Source organism: Salvelinus fontinalis, chromosome 23, assembly GCF_029448725.1.
Source record: "Salvelinus fontinalis isolate EN_2023a chromosome 23, ASM2944872v1, whole genome shotgun sequence".
Lineage (NCBI taxonomy): Eukaryota > Metazoa > Chordata > Actinopteri > Salmoniformes > Salmonidae > Salvelinus > Salvelinus fontinalis.
Window position 1 is genome coordinate 40,591,392 of NC_074687.1, and position 16,576 is coordinate 40,607,967.

At 43.2% G+C, this 16,576-nt stretch overlaps 1 protein-coding gene and 1 pseudogene across 1 annotated transcript; one reads left to right on the forward strand and one right to left on the reverse strand.

Annotated features, from left to right (window-relative positions):
• The window catches only part of LOC129821496 (coiled-coil domain-containing protein 148-like), a 45,390-nt pseudogene extending 36,323 nt beyond the window's left edge, over positions 1 to 9,067 (forward strand).
• A 3,665-nt stretch (positions 9,068 to 12,732) lies between these two features.
• upp2 (uridine phosphorylase 2) lies at positions 12,733 to 15,793 on the reverse strand. The gene is made up of 8 exons (XM_055878894.1): positions 15,674 to 15,793; positions 15,479 to 15,553; positions 15,234 to 15,369; positions 14,972 to 15,130; positions 14,154 to 14,268; positions 13,839 to 14,048; positions 13,506 to 13,652; positions 12,733 to 13,341 (listed from the first exon to the last, which is right to left on the reverse strand). The coding sequence occupies exons 2-8, from the start codon at positions 15,535 to 15,537 to the stop codon at positions 13,199 to 13,201; spliced, it is 969 nt and encodes a 322-aa protein (XP_055734869.1). The 5' UTR covers positions 15,538 to 15,553; positions 15,674 to 15,793; the 3' UTR covers positions 12,733 to 13,198.
• Between the last annotated feature and the right edge of the window lie 783 nt (positions 15,794 to 16,576).

The window sequence follows — 16,576 nt, forward strand, 5'->3', positions numbered from 1 at the left end:
TTCTAAGGCTACCATGTTCAAAAAGTATGTTTGTACATGGCAGCAAGGCACAGAAAGTAAGATTTTAGTGATGATTGTGAGTAACGAGCATATTAGTCCTCTTGTGTTCTCAAAGATTCATTTTCATCCAACTCTAAATAAGCAAGACATATCCAATCAGTTCAAATGTTTTCAGTGTTTTCTCTGGAGCTTGGGGAAGATGAAGTAAGATTAGTTTACTTAAGATCTCAGTTGGCTATGATGGGCACTACACTGTGCTGTTTGGTTCTTCATACGTACACAGTCATATTCAGTAGAGGACATGATAAACACTAAGACTGGCTAAAAGGCTAACTTGACCGAACGAAGCATGCACACACGATGCATGCACACACACACATGCAGGGGCACACACACACACTTTTTTTTAAATCAAAAAGGGGCTTTGGAGGTGGGCATGAGGGGGCTGTGACAGGAGGTGTGGCAATGGGTGCAGTCGGCCTGTTGGCGCGGCTGTATTTTAGCTCACATTTTAGAGACCCCATCTTTGTGGTGTAGAGAAATGTTTATATTTTTATGACAATTTCCTACAATTCTACACATTTCTCCATGTTGCTGTTTTAAAGCAAATTTCCTGCAATTCTATGGATTCTGTCATGGCTACTGTTGTGTTGTTTTGCTCAAACATAATAACAAAATCTGTAAGACTTTATTTGGATAGTCCATCTGTAGATGCTCTGCAGACTTTCAGTAACATTTCAACTAACTATCTGCAATAGCCCTAAACCTAACTATAGCCCTAACCTTAACCCATATCCTAACCCTAAACTTTACCCTTACCCTAACCGTAGCCCTAACCTTTACCCTAACCCTTATTATAAACCTAACCCTAACTGTAACCTTAGCAAGCAGTTGCTTATCATGAACATCTGTAGAGCATGTACAGAAGGACAATTCGGACAATCGAAAAAAAGTGTGATTGTTAGTTCTCAAAAATATATATTTTTTACACTGTTTGGACTTATGCACCCCGAAAAAACGCTTAGGTGGCCCGCCCAAGGATTTCAATGGCAGAAAACACACACACACACACACACACACACACACACACACACACACACACACACACACACACACACACACACACACACACACACACACACACACACACACACACACACACACACACACACACACACACACACACACACACACACACACACAGAGATTTCTCCACATTCCCAGCATCAAGCACCCAGCTATCTTATCTAGGCCAGAGCAGAGTTTGATTGATGGTGCAATATGTGTGCTAGTTATTAAGGGTTTTAAAAACCTACATTTTCTCTGGTGAGTTTTTTCACCTCCATTGGTTACGTAACAAAGTTTGCGTTATAAATGGCACTCTATTACCTCTGTAGGTTCTGGTCAAAAGTAGTGCACTGTGTAGGGAATTGGGTGCCATTGGAGACAGAGAATGTATCTGTGAGAGTAGCCTCTCAGGTTGAGAAATAGTGCACACAAAATAGGTATTGATCAAACGGGACTTTTAATCACAATACGCTGATTGTCTGTTTGTATTGTTTTGATGTAGGGAAGATATTCGATTTTCCGTGTTTTCGTACAGTCAGTAGACTGTAGACTTTGCATGGCTATTTCGACTCGGATATCACATTCAAAATACGTAATATACTGTACGTTGACACAGAGAGTTGACATCCATGCACTCTGGCATTTACAGTACCTTACAGTAATGTGCAGTAATCATTGAGTATCTAAGTCTTTGTCTAACTCAGTCATTAATAACAAGCCCTGCGACAGACTTTCCAGGGCGTGTACCAGTGCATCAAGCTGCTTCACGCTAGAGAAACAGGAAATAGGCTCCTGACCTGACTTTTCTGGCTTGGAAAAAGCTTACTTTACTTAATACTCTAAGAGTTTCATATACAGTGCATTCGGAAAGTATTCAGACCCCTTTTTCCACATTTTGGGACGTTACAGCAGTACACTTTTTTATTGATTACATTGAATTGTTTCCTCATCAATATACACACACAATACCCCATAATGACAAAGGGAAAACAGTTTTTTTGACATTTGTACAGAAAATATATTTTAAAAAAATACCTTATTTACATAAGTATTCAGGCCCTTTGCTATGAGACTCGAAATTGAGCTCCGGTGCATCCTGTTTCCATTGATCTTCCTGGAGATTTGATTGGAGTCCACCTGTGCTAAATTATATTGATTGGACATGATTTGATTGGACATGAAAGGCACACACCTGAATAAGCTCCCACAGTTGTCAGTGTATGTCAGAGTAAAAACCAAGCCATGAGGTTGAAGGAATTGTCCGTAGAGCGCAGAGAATGGGGAAGGGTACCAAAAGGGTACCAAAAAATATCTGCAGCATTGAAGGTCCCCAAGAACACAGTGGCTTCCATCATTCTTAAACGGAGGAAACTTGGAACCACCAAGACTCTTTCTAGAGCTGGCCGCCTGGCCAAACTGAGCAATTGAGGGAGAAGGGCCTTGGTCAGGGAGGTGACCAAGAACCCAATGGTCACTCTGACAGAGCTCCAGAGTTATTCTGTGGAGATGGGAGAACCTTCCAGAAGGACAACCATCTCTGCAGAACTCCACCAATCAGGCCTTTATGGTAGAGTGGCTAGATGGAAGCCATTCCTCAGTAAAAGTCACATGACAGGCCGCTTGGAGTTTGCCAAAAGGCACCCAAAGGAAACAAGATTCTCTGGTCTGATGAAACCAAGATTGGCCTGATTTCCAAGCGTCACGGTGATGCATGGTGGTGGCAGCATCATGCTGTGGGAATGTTTTTCAGCAGCAGGGACTGAGAGATTAGTCAGGATCGAGGCAAAGATGAAGCAAAGTGCAGAGAGATCCTTTATGAAAACCTTCTCCAGAGCGCTCAGCACCTCAGACTGGGGCGAAGGTTCACCTTCCAACAGGACAACGACCCTAAGCAGACAGCCAAGACAATGCAGGAGTGGTTTTGGAACAAGTCTCTGAATATCCTTGAGTGGCCCAGCCAGAGCCCGGACTTGAACCCGGTCTAACATCTCTGGAGAGACCTGAAAATAGCTGTGCAGCGACGCTCCCATCCAGCCTGACAGAGCTTGAGAGGATCGGCAGAGAAGAATGGGAGAAACCCCCCAAATACAGGTGTACCAAGCTTGTAGCATCATACCCAAGAAGGATCAAGGCTGGTTTTGCTGACAAAGGTGCTTCAACATTATACTGAGTAAAGGGTCTGAATACTTATCTAAATGTAATATTTCAGTTTTTTTTTTAAATACATTCGCAAAAATGTCTTAACCTGTTTTTGCTTTGTCATTATGATGTATTGTGTGTAGATTGATTGAGGGAAAAAACTATTTCATCCATTTTAGAATAAGGCTGTAACATAACAAAATGTGGAAAAGCCAAGGGGTCTGAATACTTTCCGGAATGCACTGTAAGAGCTTTCTCCAGTACTCATGTATGGGAAGTGTTTGTTTTCCACTCTGGGGTTGTCGGCTTCAGGCAGGGTCACTCCATGTTAGTGCTGTTGCAATTACAGCGAACTCATCTAAGACGTAAGGGTGTCATGTAGAAATACCTCTAAACTCGTTAGAGCTCAGTCTGGACGAGGACGCCACCCACAGAACCTGCTGCTGCAATATCCACAGGCTGCTCATTAACATCAAATGTTAGGACTCACTCTCTTTCGCTAGATGAATTGCAAATGCTTACATTGTCAAAGCAAGTGAAATAGATAATAAGCAAAAGTGAAATAAACAGGGCCTCTCGAGTGGCACAGTGGTCTAATGCACTGCATCGTAGTGCTAGCTGTGCCACTAGAGATTCTGGGTTCCAGGCTCTTTCGCGGCAGGGAGACCCATGTCGTGGCGCACAATTGGCCCAGTGTTGTCAGGGGAGGGTTTGGCCGGCAGGAATGTCCTTGTCCCATCTCACACTAGCGACTCCTGTGGCGGGCCGGGCGTAGTGCAAGCTGACATGGTCACCAGATGTACGGTGTTCTTTGGTCTTGGCCATGGTGGAGTGGAGTGGAGTGTGACTGTTTGAGGTTGTGGACAGGTGTCTTTTATACTGATAACAAGTTCAAACAGGTGCCATTAATACAGGTAACGAGTGGAGGACAGAGGAGCCTCTTAAAGAAGAAGTTACACGTCTGTGAGAGGCAGAAATCTTGTTTGTAGGTGACCAAATACTTATTTTCCACCATAATTTGCAAATAAATTCATAAAAAATCCTACAATGTGATTTTGTGGATTTTTTTTCTAATTTTGTCTGTCATAGTTGAACTATACCTATGATGAAAATTACAGGCCTCTCATCTTTTTAAGTGGGAAAACTTGGACAATTGGTGGCTGACTAAATACTTTTTTGCCCCACTGTACTAACAATTGGATACCACGAAATTGGGGAGAAAAGGGGGTAAAATTCAACAAAAAAAATAAATAAAAAGATTCTAGTAGGGTGAGGCCAGGTGCTGCAGATTGTTCTAGTGTCCTCACCAATTCGTTGATATATATGTTGAAGAGGGTGTGGCTCAAGCTGCATCCCTGTCTCACCCCACGGCTATGTGGAAATAAATGTGTATGTTTTTTGCCAATTTGAACCGTACACTTGTTGTTTTTGTACATCATGTTGTATGTTTTTCCCCCCAACACCGCTTTCCATCAATTTGTATAACAGACCCTCATGCCAAATTGTGATAAAAGCTTTTTTTGAAATCAATTAAAGTATGAAGACTTTCCCTTTGTTTTGTTTGTGTGTCAATTAGTGTGTGCAGGGTGAAAACGTGGTCTGTCGTATGGTAATTTGGTAAAAAGCCAATTTGACATTTGCTCAGTACATTGCCTTCACTGAGGAAATGTACGAATCTGCTGTTAATGGTAATGCAGAGTATTTTCCCTAGGTTGCTGTTGATGCATATCCCATGGTAGTTATTAGGGTCAAATTTGTCTCCACTTTTGTGGATTAGGGTGATTAGCCCTTGGTTCCACATTTTGGGGAAGATGCCAGAGCTGAGGATGATGTTAAAAGGTTTAAGTGTAGCCAATTGGAATTTGTGGTCTGTAAATTTTATCATTTCATTTAGGATACCATCAACAAATCAAATCAAATGTATTTATAAAGCCCTTCTTACATCAGCTGATATCTCAAAGTGCTGTACAGAAACCCAGCCTAAAACCCCAAACAGCAAGCAATGCAGGTGTAGAAGCACGGTGGCTAGGAAAAACTTCATAGAAAGGCCAGAACCTAGGAAGAAACCTAGAGAGGAACCAGGCTATGAGGGGTGACCAGTCCTCTTCTGGCTGTGCCGGGTGGAGATTATAACAGAACGTGGCCAAGATGTTCAAATGTTCATAGATGTCCAACAGGTCAGCACCTCTGGAGTAAATGTCAGTTGGCTTTTCATAGCCGATCATTTAGAGTATCTCGACCTCTCCTGCTGTCTCTAGAGAGTTGAAAACAGCAGGTCTGGGACAGGTAGCAGGTCTGGGACATCAACATCACAGGCCTTTTTGGGTTGGAGGGTTTGTATTTTGTCCTGTAGTTCATTCATTGTAATTGGAGAATCCAGTGGTTAATAGTTGATTTTAAGATTTGTATTTAATCATGTACATCCCTCAAACTCAACTCTGGACCTCGAAGCCAGTTCCACTGAATTTTTTTATTGTTCCCCTGTAGTCAAAGCCGAGCATGTTGAGCATCTGATACATACATCCTCTGTCTCTGTCTCTGTCTCTGTCTCTGTCTCTGTCTCTGTCTCTCTCACCACAACAAGGATGACTAGACAGTATACTGAAAGATTGAAGCCTGAGAGACAACCTCCCACAGGTCTGATCTACGGCCAGTCTGAGGAGCCTTAATGTGAACATGAAACTCCATATATTTCCAACACTAAGTCAGTGTCCCAAATGGCACCCTATTCTCATAGTGCACTATTCCATATAGTGCAGTACTCAAAAGTAGTGCACTATATGGAATAGGGTGCCATTTGAGAACTCAATGTCATTTGATTAAGTCAGGGTAGGGCCTTTCCTCGAAGCTTTCCCCAAACAGACAGACAGCAGCCAGTTGTTGGTTCCTCTCAGGCAGGCAGGCTGATTGATTTGATGATATTACTGGTGCTAATGTGTGATAGACTGTGTTAATGCTTGGCTCTCTTTGGGGGATTCCTAAGCTCTGTGTTGATGAATCTGTAAATCTGTCTGCCTGTTTGGAATGCAACACTTCACTGCACATCTTGCCACAGGGACCCCGATGCATAACCAACCTGTCACTCACTCCTCAACAACTGTGTGTATGTGTGCTTGTGTGTGTGTGTGTGCGCATGCATGCCCATGCGTGTGTACTCACACTTTCACAGAGACTGATTGCACATGTAGAGTGTGTGTTTTTTCACAGGTCTGATTGGGTGGGTGGTACTGTATGTGTTGTGTGTGTGTCGCTGTGAGCCCACGGTTCTTGGTAGTGTGTCGTTGATGAAATAAGTGTTGTGCAAGGTAGGGCATAAAGAGCTGCATGTAACTGCCAAAATAAAGGAAACACTTGAGTAAATGAGGGTTCTGGCAGCTCTGTTATGGCCCCTTCCAGTGCAAGGTAAACACCAATAAATACAGGCATTCTGAGTGATCACCTTAATATTGTGAATCACTTCTATCCTGATGGGAGTGGTCTTTTCTAGGATGGCAATGCACCCATCTGTCACCAGATCTCCACCCAATTGAACACTTATGGCAGATTCTGGAGTGGCGTCTGAGACAGCGTTTTCCACCACCGTCTACAAAACCCCAAATTAAGGAATTTCTTGTGGAAGAATGGTGCCACATCCCTCCAATAGAGTTCCAGACACTTGTAGAATCTATGCCAAGGTGCATGGAAACTGTTCTGGTGGATCGTGGTGGCCCAATGCCCTATTAAGACACGTTATGTTGGTGTTTCCTTTATTTTGGCAGTTACCTGTACATTAGGGAAAAGGGACAGTGTGGGAGCAGGATTTTCTGGGTCTCTGTACTGTTCTGAAGTATTCTAACACAGATGTGCTGTGGGGTGCTGTTTCAACACCACTCTTTCTCTTCCATTCGTCACCAGACTCTGCGGCTGTTACCCAGCTGGGGATCTGGCAATGTGATTTGGTCAAGAGAGGCAAATCACATATCGGCACTAACCTACGGGCCTCTGTGTTTATTTGTGTGTGTGTGTGCTTGTTCTTTTCTGTGTGTGTGTTTGTGTGTGTGTGTGTCCAGCTGCAGCAATGGCGTGTCTATCAGGAGGAGGTTGCCAGGTTGGAGGCAGCCTTTGTTGCCAGGCAGCAGGAGGAAGAGGAGGACAGACTGAGGAGGGAGCAGGAGACTTGGCCATGAGGTCACTGCAGAAAGAAAAAGTCAAGACTCCAGTCATACTATGTTTGAACTTGTTCTGTGCTCCTCAGATTCTCTGACGGTCTATAATAACAGCTTAGTATCCATTCAATGTTAGTGTGGCCCAGGTTCATTTGAATGTTTTTAACTCCATGGATTATAATGTTGTCAGGAGGAAACGACCTATCTATGTTTGTTAGGTGAGGCATGGGTCATGATGATTTTCATTAGCTTGATTCATTGCATATTCAGCTGAAGGAGGTAAAATGGTGTGTGTGAGAGTCAGCGTGTGTGTTTTTGAGTGTGTTTGTGCGTGCGTGTGTGTTGGAGTGTGTGTGGTCCCTGACCCGCATTGCCCCTGGCATCCCCCCCAGGATGTGTAGGGGAGCCGGTCCTGTTTGATAGTGCCCCTCTTGTGGGGCTTGCTACGGTAGCACGGAACAGCTGGGAGAATCTCTGATTAATGATGTCGTTTAGGCTGAAATGGATTACATATACTTCTCCACCATCATCTTGCAGACAATGAAATATTATCTCATTCATTTGATTTACTCTTATCTGATTTCGCAGTGTCACAATCAATAGTGTTTCCTTCGTGTTGACTCGCTACGGGCATTGTAAACTTTTGAGTTGCTTTGTGTTGGAAATGTTTGTTCCTCTGTATCTTGGGTGAACCTGTATTACGCAAAGAAACAGAGGAAGAGAGAGGAGCTGGAGAGTAGAGGTCAGCGAGACTAACAGAGCTGAGGAGACTCATGGGCAGAGCAAGCTGAGGGCGATAAGGAAAGGTAAGCATGCACCATGGGCCCTGACTGCAGCAGCAGCAGCTTCGCCTCAAGGACACTAAAGGAGAGATCTCGACAGTTCACTCCATAGCTATGGATGATGTTCTGTATGTTATTCTTTGTTTATGTTTAACAATGACTAATTTATGAACATGTATACACAAGTCCATGACCGTTTGAGGAAATATCCCATGCGTTTCACGAACCACTGGTATGATTCGATGTCGTGTTTTCTCTTCTGTTCGGTACAGTCTCCTCTTTATCCATGGTCCTTGCTAAAATTCTATCCTCCTTTCAATCCCTGGCATTTAAACCGTGCTAGGAGAATGAGAGAGATGTTGAGTTAGTCAGGAAAGGGTGACGACGACGGAGGACATGGGGACTGAGGGGCGATAAGATGTGAGGAGCAGCTCTCTGGCAGCTCGTAAAGCTCTCTCAGCCTGCAGGGCCGCTGTGCCACCACAGATAGGTGGTTTCTGGGCTGAGGCTGATGTCCTTGGCCACTTCTCTCCCTTCCCGCTCTCTGTCCCTTCTGCCCTCAGGGTTTAGTTGTGCGAGGAGGTGCTGCTGCAGCGCAAGGAGCAGAGGGAGGCGCGGGAGCTCGAACGCCTGGAAGAGAAGAGACAGTTGTCTGGGGGCCGTGAGAAATTAGGTACGTCGCTTATCAGCACTTTTTCCCATTAGCTGCCCTGATTGGATCTGCCATGTAAAATGCTATGCCGGGGAAGATTTGTTGAAGGTTTTGACCCACTGTTTCATGTTGGTTTTGAGGCATCACTGCCACTTACTGGTGGGATGGAGAAATACAAGGAAATTACTAGGCAAAAATCATATGGGTTTTTTGAAGTGTTTTTCCCACCCTCCACAGTGTCAAGGTGGGAGAAACGGCAGCGCCAGACACAGAGAGGATGATGCTAGAGACGGAGGTGTTTAACAAAAAAAATACATAGTTCTCAATCCATCTTTAGGTTTTTATCAGCGAGCTGGACACAGTGAAGAAACTGTATGAATGTAGGTCCATTATCCTTCTATGTGAGGGTCGACGCTGGAGACGAGAAGCAGGTACAGGGAGAACATTTAATGAACAACAGACATGAAACAGGACAGGACCAGCGTCTGAACAGGGGAAAAATAACGACATCTATGCTGACACAGGGAATAACGTGAGGAGCAAACAGATAAAGAGGGGGTAGTCAACAAGGTAATGGAGTCCAGGTGAGTCCAATATTGCGCAGCGGAGCGTAATGATGGTGACAGGTGTGTGTAATCAAGGGAAGCTCCCCCTCTCTGGCAGTTAGACGCGTGACATTCTACACAGTTTTGATTTGGTTGTACTTATTCGAAATTATGGAGTCCCCCCTTCCTGTGATTGTTTTCAATTAAAATTGTCAAAAATATATTTTTTAAATGGATTCATAGCAAAGAGCAATTTCTCAAGCTAGAATTTTGCTAACTCTCTTTTTGTCACCATGGAAGACCAAAACTCTGTGCAACTCAATATTAGGAAGGTGTTCCTAATTTTTTGTATATTCAGTTTATATAAAACACAGAAAATCTCATTTGTGACTCCACCAGGCCTTTAAACATTTTGTATTATTAATTTGTTTTTGCTCAAAACCCCCCTAGGCCGGATCAGACCCCTTCGTGGGCCGGATGCGGGCCATATGTTTGACACCGTTGCTTTAAGTTTTTGGTTTTCTCCACTAGTTCCAAAGTTTGTTAACATGTGTCAATGTACTATTTTGTGTTTACTGCTTTTCTGTCTCACTCACTGACATAAAACCCAGAAAATCATTCACAACAATGTTTGACCTTGCTAAACCAAACGTTACCCTCGTGCAGTCAGACATTCAAGCGGCTTCCCATCAAGGCCAGTGGGTGAATCAACATACAGTCCGTCTGGTACATTGTGTCATGACTCCACTGTGCAGGAGAGCACACTGGTTTACCTGCAGTCTATTGTGTAATCAGGCCAGTGACTGTCAGATCATCTCCAATTGAAATTTGTGATCAATGACTAACTGACCTTGGTTTGAGAAATGTGAGGAAAACACAGACACGTTTGACTAGAATACCAAAATATCCTAAAAGAATGACGGACAAGGGTGTAACAGTATCGTCCTCATATTTTTTTTGACGCCTTTTGGACCGTACAATGTATGCATCCCAAATGGCACCGGTATTTCCAGTGTACTGCACTTCTTTTGACCAGAGCCCTATTACTACTCTATTCCCTCTGTTGCTTTCCATATTGGGTCTAATCAAAGAGTAAGGGTTGAACAGGCCCTCCGGGTAGAAGGACGCCACAACACACTGTATGCCAAGGAGGTTCTCTAGTCCAGCCACCCAGACCACCTCGACGGGACACTGACTCCACAGGATTCAAGTCTTCCACAAAGACTGTTTAGCTCTATTCAATCAAAACCGCTAACCAGTTGTCCAGAATAAGTCATAATATAAATAGCATTTTCCCAGGCCAGTGAGAGAGCATATTTGCATTGATATGAAGTTGAATAGCTTTTTACGCAACTTGGAAACCTGTCTGCAGGTAATATACAGTGGGGAGAACAAGTATTTGATACACTGACGATTTTGCAGGTTTTCCTACTTACAAGGCATGTAGAGGTCTGTAATTTTTATCATAGGTACACTTCAACTGTGAGAGACGGAATCTAAAACAAAAATCCAGAAAATCACATTGTATGATTTAAGTAATTCATTTGCATTTTATTGCATGACATAAGTATTTGATACATCAGAAAAGCAGAACTTAATATTTGGTACAGAAACCTTTGTTTGCAATTACAGAGATCATACATTTCCTGTAGTTCTTGACCAGGTTTGTACACACTGCAGCAGGGATTTTGGCCCACTCCTCCATACAGACCTTCTCCAGATCCTTCAGGTTTCGGGGCTGTCGCTGGGCAATACGGACTTTCAGCTCCCTCCAAAGATTTTCTATTGGGTTCAGGTCTGGAGACTGGCTAGGCCACTCCAGGACCTTGAGATGCTTTTTACGGAGCCACTCCTTAGTTGCCCTGGCTGTGTGTTTCGGGTCTTGTCATGCTGGAAGACCCAGCCACGACCCATCTTCAATGCTCTTACTGAGGGAAGGCGATTGTTAGCCAAGATCTCACGATACATGGCCCCATCCATCCTCCCCTCAATACGGTGCAGTCATCCTGTCCCCTTTGCAGAAAAGCATCCCCAAAGAATGATGTTTCCACCTCCATGCTTCACGGTTGGGATGGTGTTCTTGGGGTTGTACTCATCCTTCTTTCTCCAAACACAGCGAGTGGAGTTTAGACCAAAAAGCTATATTTTTGTCTCATCAGACCACATGACCTTCTCCCATTCCTCCTTTGGATCATCCAGATAGTCATTGGCAAATTTCAGACGGGCCTGGACATGCGCTGGCTTGAGCAGGGGGACCTGCATGCGCTGCAGGATTTTAATCCATGACGGCGTAGTGTGTTACTAATGGTTTTCTTTGAGACTGTGGTCCCAGCTCTCTTCAGGTCATTGGCCAGGTCCTGCCGTGTAGTTCTGGGCTGATCCCTCACCTTCCTCATGATCATTGATGCCCCACGAGGTGAGATCTTGCATGGAGCCCCAGACCGAGGGTGATTGACCATCATGTTGAACTTCTTCCATTTTCTAATAATTGCAGCAACAGTTGTTGCCTTCTCACCAAGCTGCTTGCCTATTGTCCTGTAGCCCATCCCAGCCTTGTGGAGGTCTACAATTGTAGCCCTGATGTCCTTACACAGCTCTCTGGTCTTGGCCATTGTGGAGAGGTTTGAGTCTGTTTGATTGAGTATGTGGACAGGTGTCTTTTATACAGGTAACGAGTTCAAACAGGTGCAGTTAATACAGGCAATGAGTGGAGAACAGGAGGGCTTCTTAAAGAAAAACTAACAGGTCTGTGAGAGCCGGAATTCTTACTGGTTGGTAGGTGATCAAATACTTATGTCATGCAATAAAATGCAAATTAATTGATTCAAAATCATACAATGTGATTTTCTGGATTTTTGTTTTAGATTCCGTCTCTCACAGTTGAAGTGTACCTATGATAAAAATTACAGACCTCTACATGCTTTGTAAGTAGGAAAACGTGCAAAATTGGCAGTGTATCAAATACTTGTTCTCCCCACTGTAGATAAGTGATATTTGTCCACAGAGTTGTCAGTATTTCTTCTTTGGGCTATTTCTGTGATTGTCAATTCAGACGATGTTGGCTCAATTTTGAACTTATTCCTTGCAGTATTTCCTCATATGCCTCCCTCTGCTATTCATCAACATCTGATACTTCATTGAACACAGAATTTCTGTGTTTTATGCCACTGTGACTTTAGATAAAACTTGCCTGTCATGACAAACCTTTCATGTATGTTTAGCTGTATATATTTGCTCATTTGACTGTGTAACATCCATGGATATTGTGACAATATGCTGATTGTACTATGTGTCAGTGCAGGCTGATCTAGGCCGCAATTCTGTAGTGTCTCATCTCCATTTCGAAGCTAGTCCTTTCTTACTAATCCATGCGGAATAAGAGGATGTGGACCCATATCAGCCAGGCCTGAAATGAATTTATTCAGGATTTTAAAACGTCAGGTACAATGAAGTCAGATGTATTTCCATTTCTAAATATATCCCAGCTACACCAGTGCCTAACTCCTGCATGAGTCATTTGATTCAATTACAGTGCTTCTTTGTTTAAATATTTAATTCATTTTAATTCACAGGATTTAATGTCATCCAGTAGTAACACAGAAAAACGATTTCATCTACACAGTCAAAGTACTCAAAGTCACACAATATATAATACCATACAAATACCATACACAAATACCACACAATTGCATAAGAGCATTTGAGCTTCGTTTAAACAAATCTGCAAAATGTATTTTCATGTACTCTTAGAACTCTTTTTAAATAATATCTGATCACTTATCAACTTGTCTATATACATATATCCACATATCAGTTGGGACTGTAGCTATTTACACTCCAAGGGCAGCAGAGGTGATCGGAGGGAGCTTAGACGACGAGGCCCAGGCGTTTCTTGATGAAGTGGGCCACCAGAACCTGAGGTCTCTGTTGGTACTCCACCAGCACATCATGAGGGGTGGCGATCTGGTCCCCATCGAAACGGTTCAACAAAGTCACGCATACGACTGCAGCTGTGGTGAAAAAAAGTGAAATCTGTTAGCAATATCAAAACAATGTAAAAAAAAACATTGTTAAAAAGGTTTAAAAAAAAAAAAAAACTTTTTGATTACAGGTTCTCTCTGTCAAACTTAGTGGCATTGGAGAAAGTGGGACTGTAATTTATTTGGAATAATACCTTTGATGCCACAGGCACGACACATGGCTGCGAAGACGGTGGACTCCATCTCAATATTCCTGACTCCCGTGTTATAGGCTTTCCTCAGGTACTCCAGCTTGTCCTCAGTGGAGAAGGAGCAGAGAGCTCCATCCAGCCGACCCTGACCTGGTGGACCACAACAGAAAACAGACTGGGTTAGACCAGAAGGCTAGTAGGCAACATTGGGAATGTACATCCTAAATTAAAGAGGCAATCTGCGTTTCAAAATACAACAAAACTTGCAGACTGTAGCTTTAACTTAGGGCTTTTGTGTAGCAGAGTGTACAGAGGTGAGTTACGTGATGTGGTTACCTTCATAGAAGTCACTGGTGCACATGGTGTTGCCGATGATGGTGGGCACGTCCTCTAACTCGGAGGAGCACTGCAGCAGCTCCTTGGAGACGCCCACGTCAAGCTCTGTGCTCCTTGTGATCACCTTACCTAGAACCACCTGCTCAAACTGGGCACGGAAGAAGCAGTCCACCGCCTTGTCTGTGACCACTACTGTTCCTGGTGCCAGACCTGTAATGGTGACATGATTTAGTGAGCTGTGGCACTCAACTAGATTAACATGTATTAAATGTAAACATTTGAAAGAAGAATGGAAGGGGGACAGTATGCTCTTACCGACTCCACCGGAAGTGCCAATGCGGAAGAGGATGAAGTCGATGCAGCGGGCATGATGCAGCAGCTTGATGAGCTCATGGAGCATGATGGAGATGGAAGGGATGCCCATACCATGCTGCAGAAACAGTGGGGTGAGGTTAACAATCTTTACTGACTAAGGTTAACAGAACTGCAGGAAAGCAGTGCTCGGCAGGTGGGGTGGCGAAGGACACTACGTCCCGGTGTTGTGAAACACCGACTTGTCGTGCATGCTCTCCCTATCGAGTAGACTGTATCACGGTGACATCCAGACAGTTACCAAATGAACAATTATTTTTCCATGAAGGCTACTAGCTTACTTGGAGGAAAACATTTGGCCACATTAGCTTTTGCCGGCGACACCGTGATATAGCTGCGCAGCGGGAAGCAACTCAGGTCGCCAGGCACTCTTCCCACTGGGCACACACTGGTTGAATCAACGTTGTTTCCACGTCATTTCAATAACATTCCTTTGAACCAACGTGGAATAGACTTTCAATTCCGTTCTGGCACAAAAAATGACTGCTGTGCATCACCCAGATATGTACCATACAATGGTGTTGGTAGAGGTGAGCATCGAGGTGGAAAAGCGCTATATAAATCCAATACATTATTATTTTAAGATACAGCAACACACCAAACTGGACAAACATCTGAAAATAATAGAACACCATTTCAGGTGTCAGTCACTACATAAAGAATCTTCACTTCCAAGTTGTAAAGTCTTATACAGGCTATCGAAAGTCAAGTACAGATCATCATTTTGTGTGAGGGAGATGTATCCACCGTGCAATACTTACACTGATAGAAAGTACAGGTCCCACTTTGTACATGGAGTAGCGGTCGGTTCCCTCACAGATATCGGTGACGTCATCCATGTTTCCGGGCAAGGCCAGCTCCTGGTGAATGAACTGGGCAAAGGACTTCATCCGATTGGCACTGCCGCCGACGCACACAAACTTCATGGGGGAGATAGAAAGGCCGTTGTATTCCTCCGTCTATGAGACTAGCTTTCATAAATCAGGTATTGCAACTATTTGGTCTGGGTTAACTTTCACAAACCTTGATGTCTCCAAACATTTCAGGGAGGTTGTGGGTCTTGGTCCCCAGGTTGAAGTGATAGAGAATGTCCTCTTCCATTGTATCCAAGTGGGGGTTCTTAACATGGATCTGGGGGTTCTTGAAAGGGACCTCGGGTCTGTAATTGATATGAGAGAGCACATGACAATTGCATAACAGAAGGTTCTTTAGTGCAGGACAATAACCAGTAGTATAATAAAACCTCAAAGTAAAATACATATACTCACTCGATATATTCAGAATGGTCATTGACAGTCCCTATACCGTTCAGTAAAATAGGTGACATAGTTGTTCACTGTATACTAAAAGAAATATGAAGAAAACATTTATAATTACTATCAACTATTGAATTATAACACAATATATTATAAACACAATATTTATAGGCACAATATTACTACAGCCACAAGTGCAAAACATACCTTTCAGGCTAGAAAGGTTCTTCTGAATTCAAAGGGTAATATTCTCTGTTGTGCTGTGTAGCAGTTCCCAAATACTCTTTGCCTGTCTCTGCCTCTTGGGCTGATATAACTTTGACCTGTGACTTCTCTATGGAGTGATTGGTTGGGGAGGGAAGGGTAGTGACTGTCTGGTCCAGTCATTGGTCTGGTCTCTCCCACTGAAACGTTAAGTGATCTCAAACAAACGCTAACTTTGACAGACAAACTTTCCAAATACTTGGCCCAGATCCAAAGTCATGACTCGAAACAGTATATATATATATATATATATATACTGAAAAATACTGTACAAGGGCCATGCAATTGAAATTTAGTGAAATAGTAAAAAGCCAAGTCAATGTTCTGATTGCCAGGAGCATTCAACCATTCTCAAAACATGATGAATGATGTTACATAAACAAAATCGCTGTCCTGGCAAGTTTTCAAACACGAGCTAGACTGTTACGTAATTGTCACCGAATCCCGGGCATCTCATGACGTTCAGGTTCCAAACCAATTGAGTGTGCACAAATATTTGACTGTGTGTATCATCAAAACATATTACCTTAACCGGTTGTTTTAGATATGCCACATATCCTAGTCATTTTTTTTTTTTTTTTTAAATCTTTAAATATAACCTTTTATTTAACTTAGGCAACTTGTTTAATCATTACGGGGAAAAACATGTCCGGTGGTATTGAATATATTGAATATTCACTTTGTATCCTGTGTCAATTACGTCGGTAGAACACAATTTCTACTCTGACAACAGTGGAAAAGAGGAAAGAACAATTATGTAAGTAAAGTCATAGAGATCTCAGGTTTCTGGAACAATCTAGCTATGAGTCACACTTCAACTAATACATGTCTAGATACCATTTCAAA

Excerpts from the sequence above, each read along its gene's own strand:
- upp2 (XM_055878894.1), bottom strand. The coding sequence starts at position 15,537 with ATGTCACCTATTTTACTGAACGGTATAGGGACTGTCAATGACCATTCT. Across the intron at positions 15,131-15,233 it reads AAATGTTTGGAGACATCAAG|TTTGTGTGCGTCGGCGGCAG; the intron begins GTTTGTGAAAGT and ends TCCCCCATGAAG. Across the intron at positions 13,342-13,505 it reads TCGTGCCTGTGGCATCAAAG|CTGCAGTCGTATGCGTGACT; the intron begins GTATTATTCCAA and ends TTTTCACCACAG.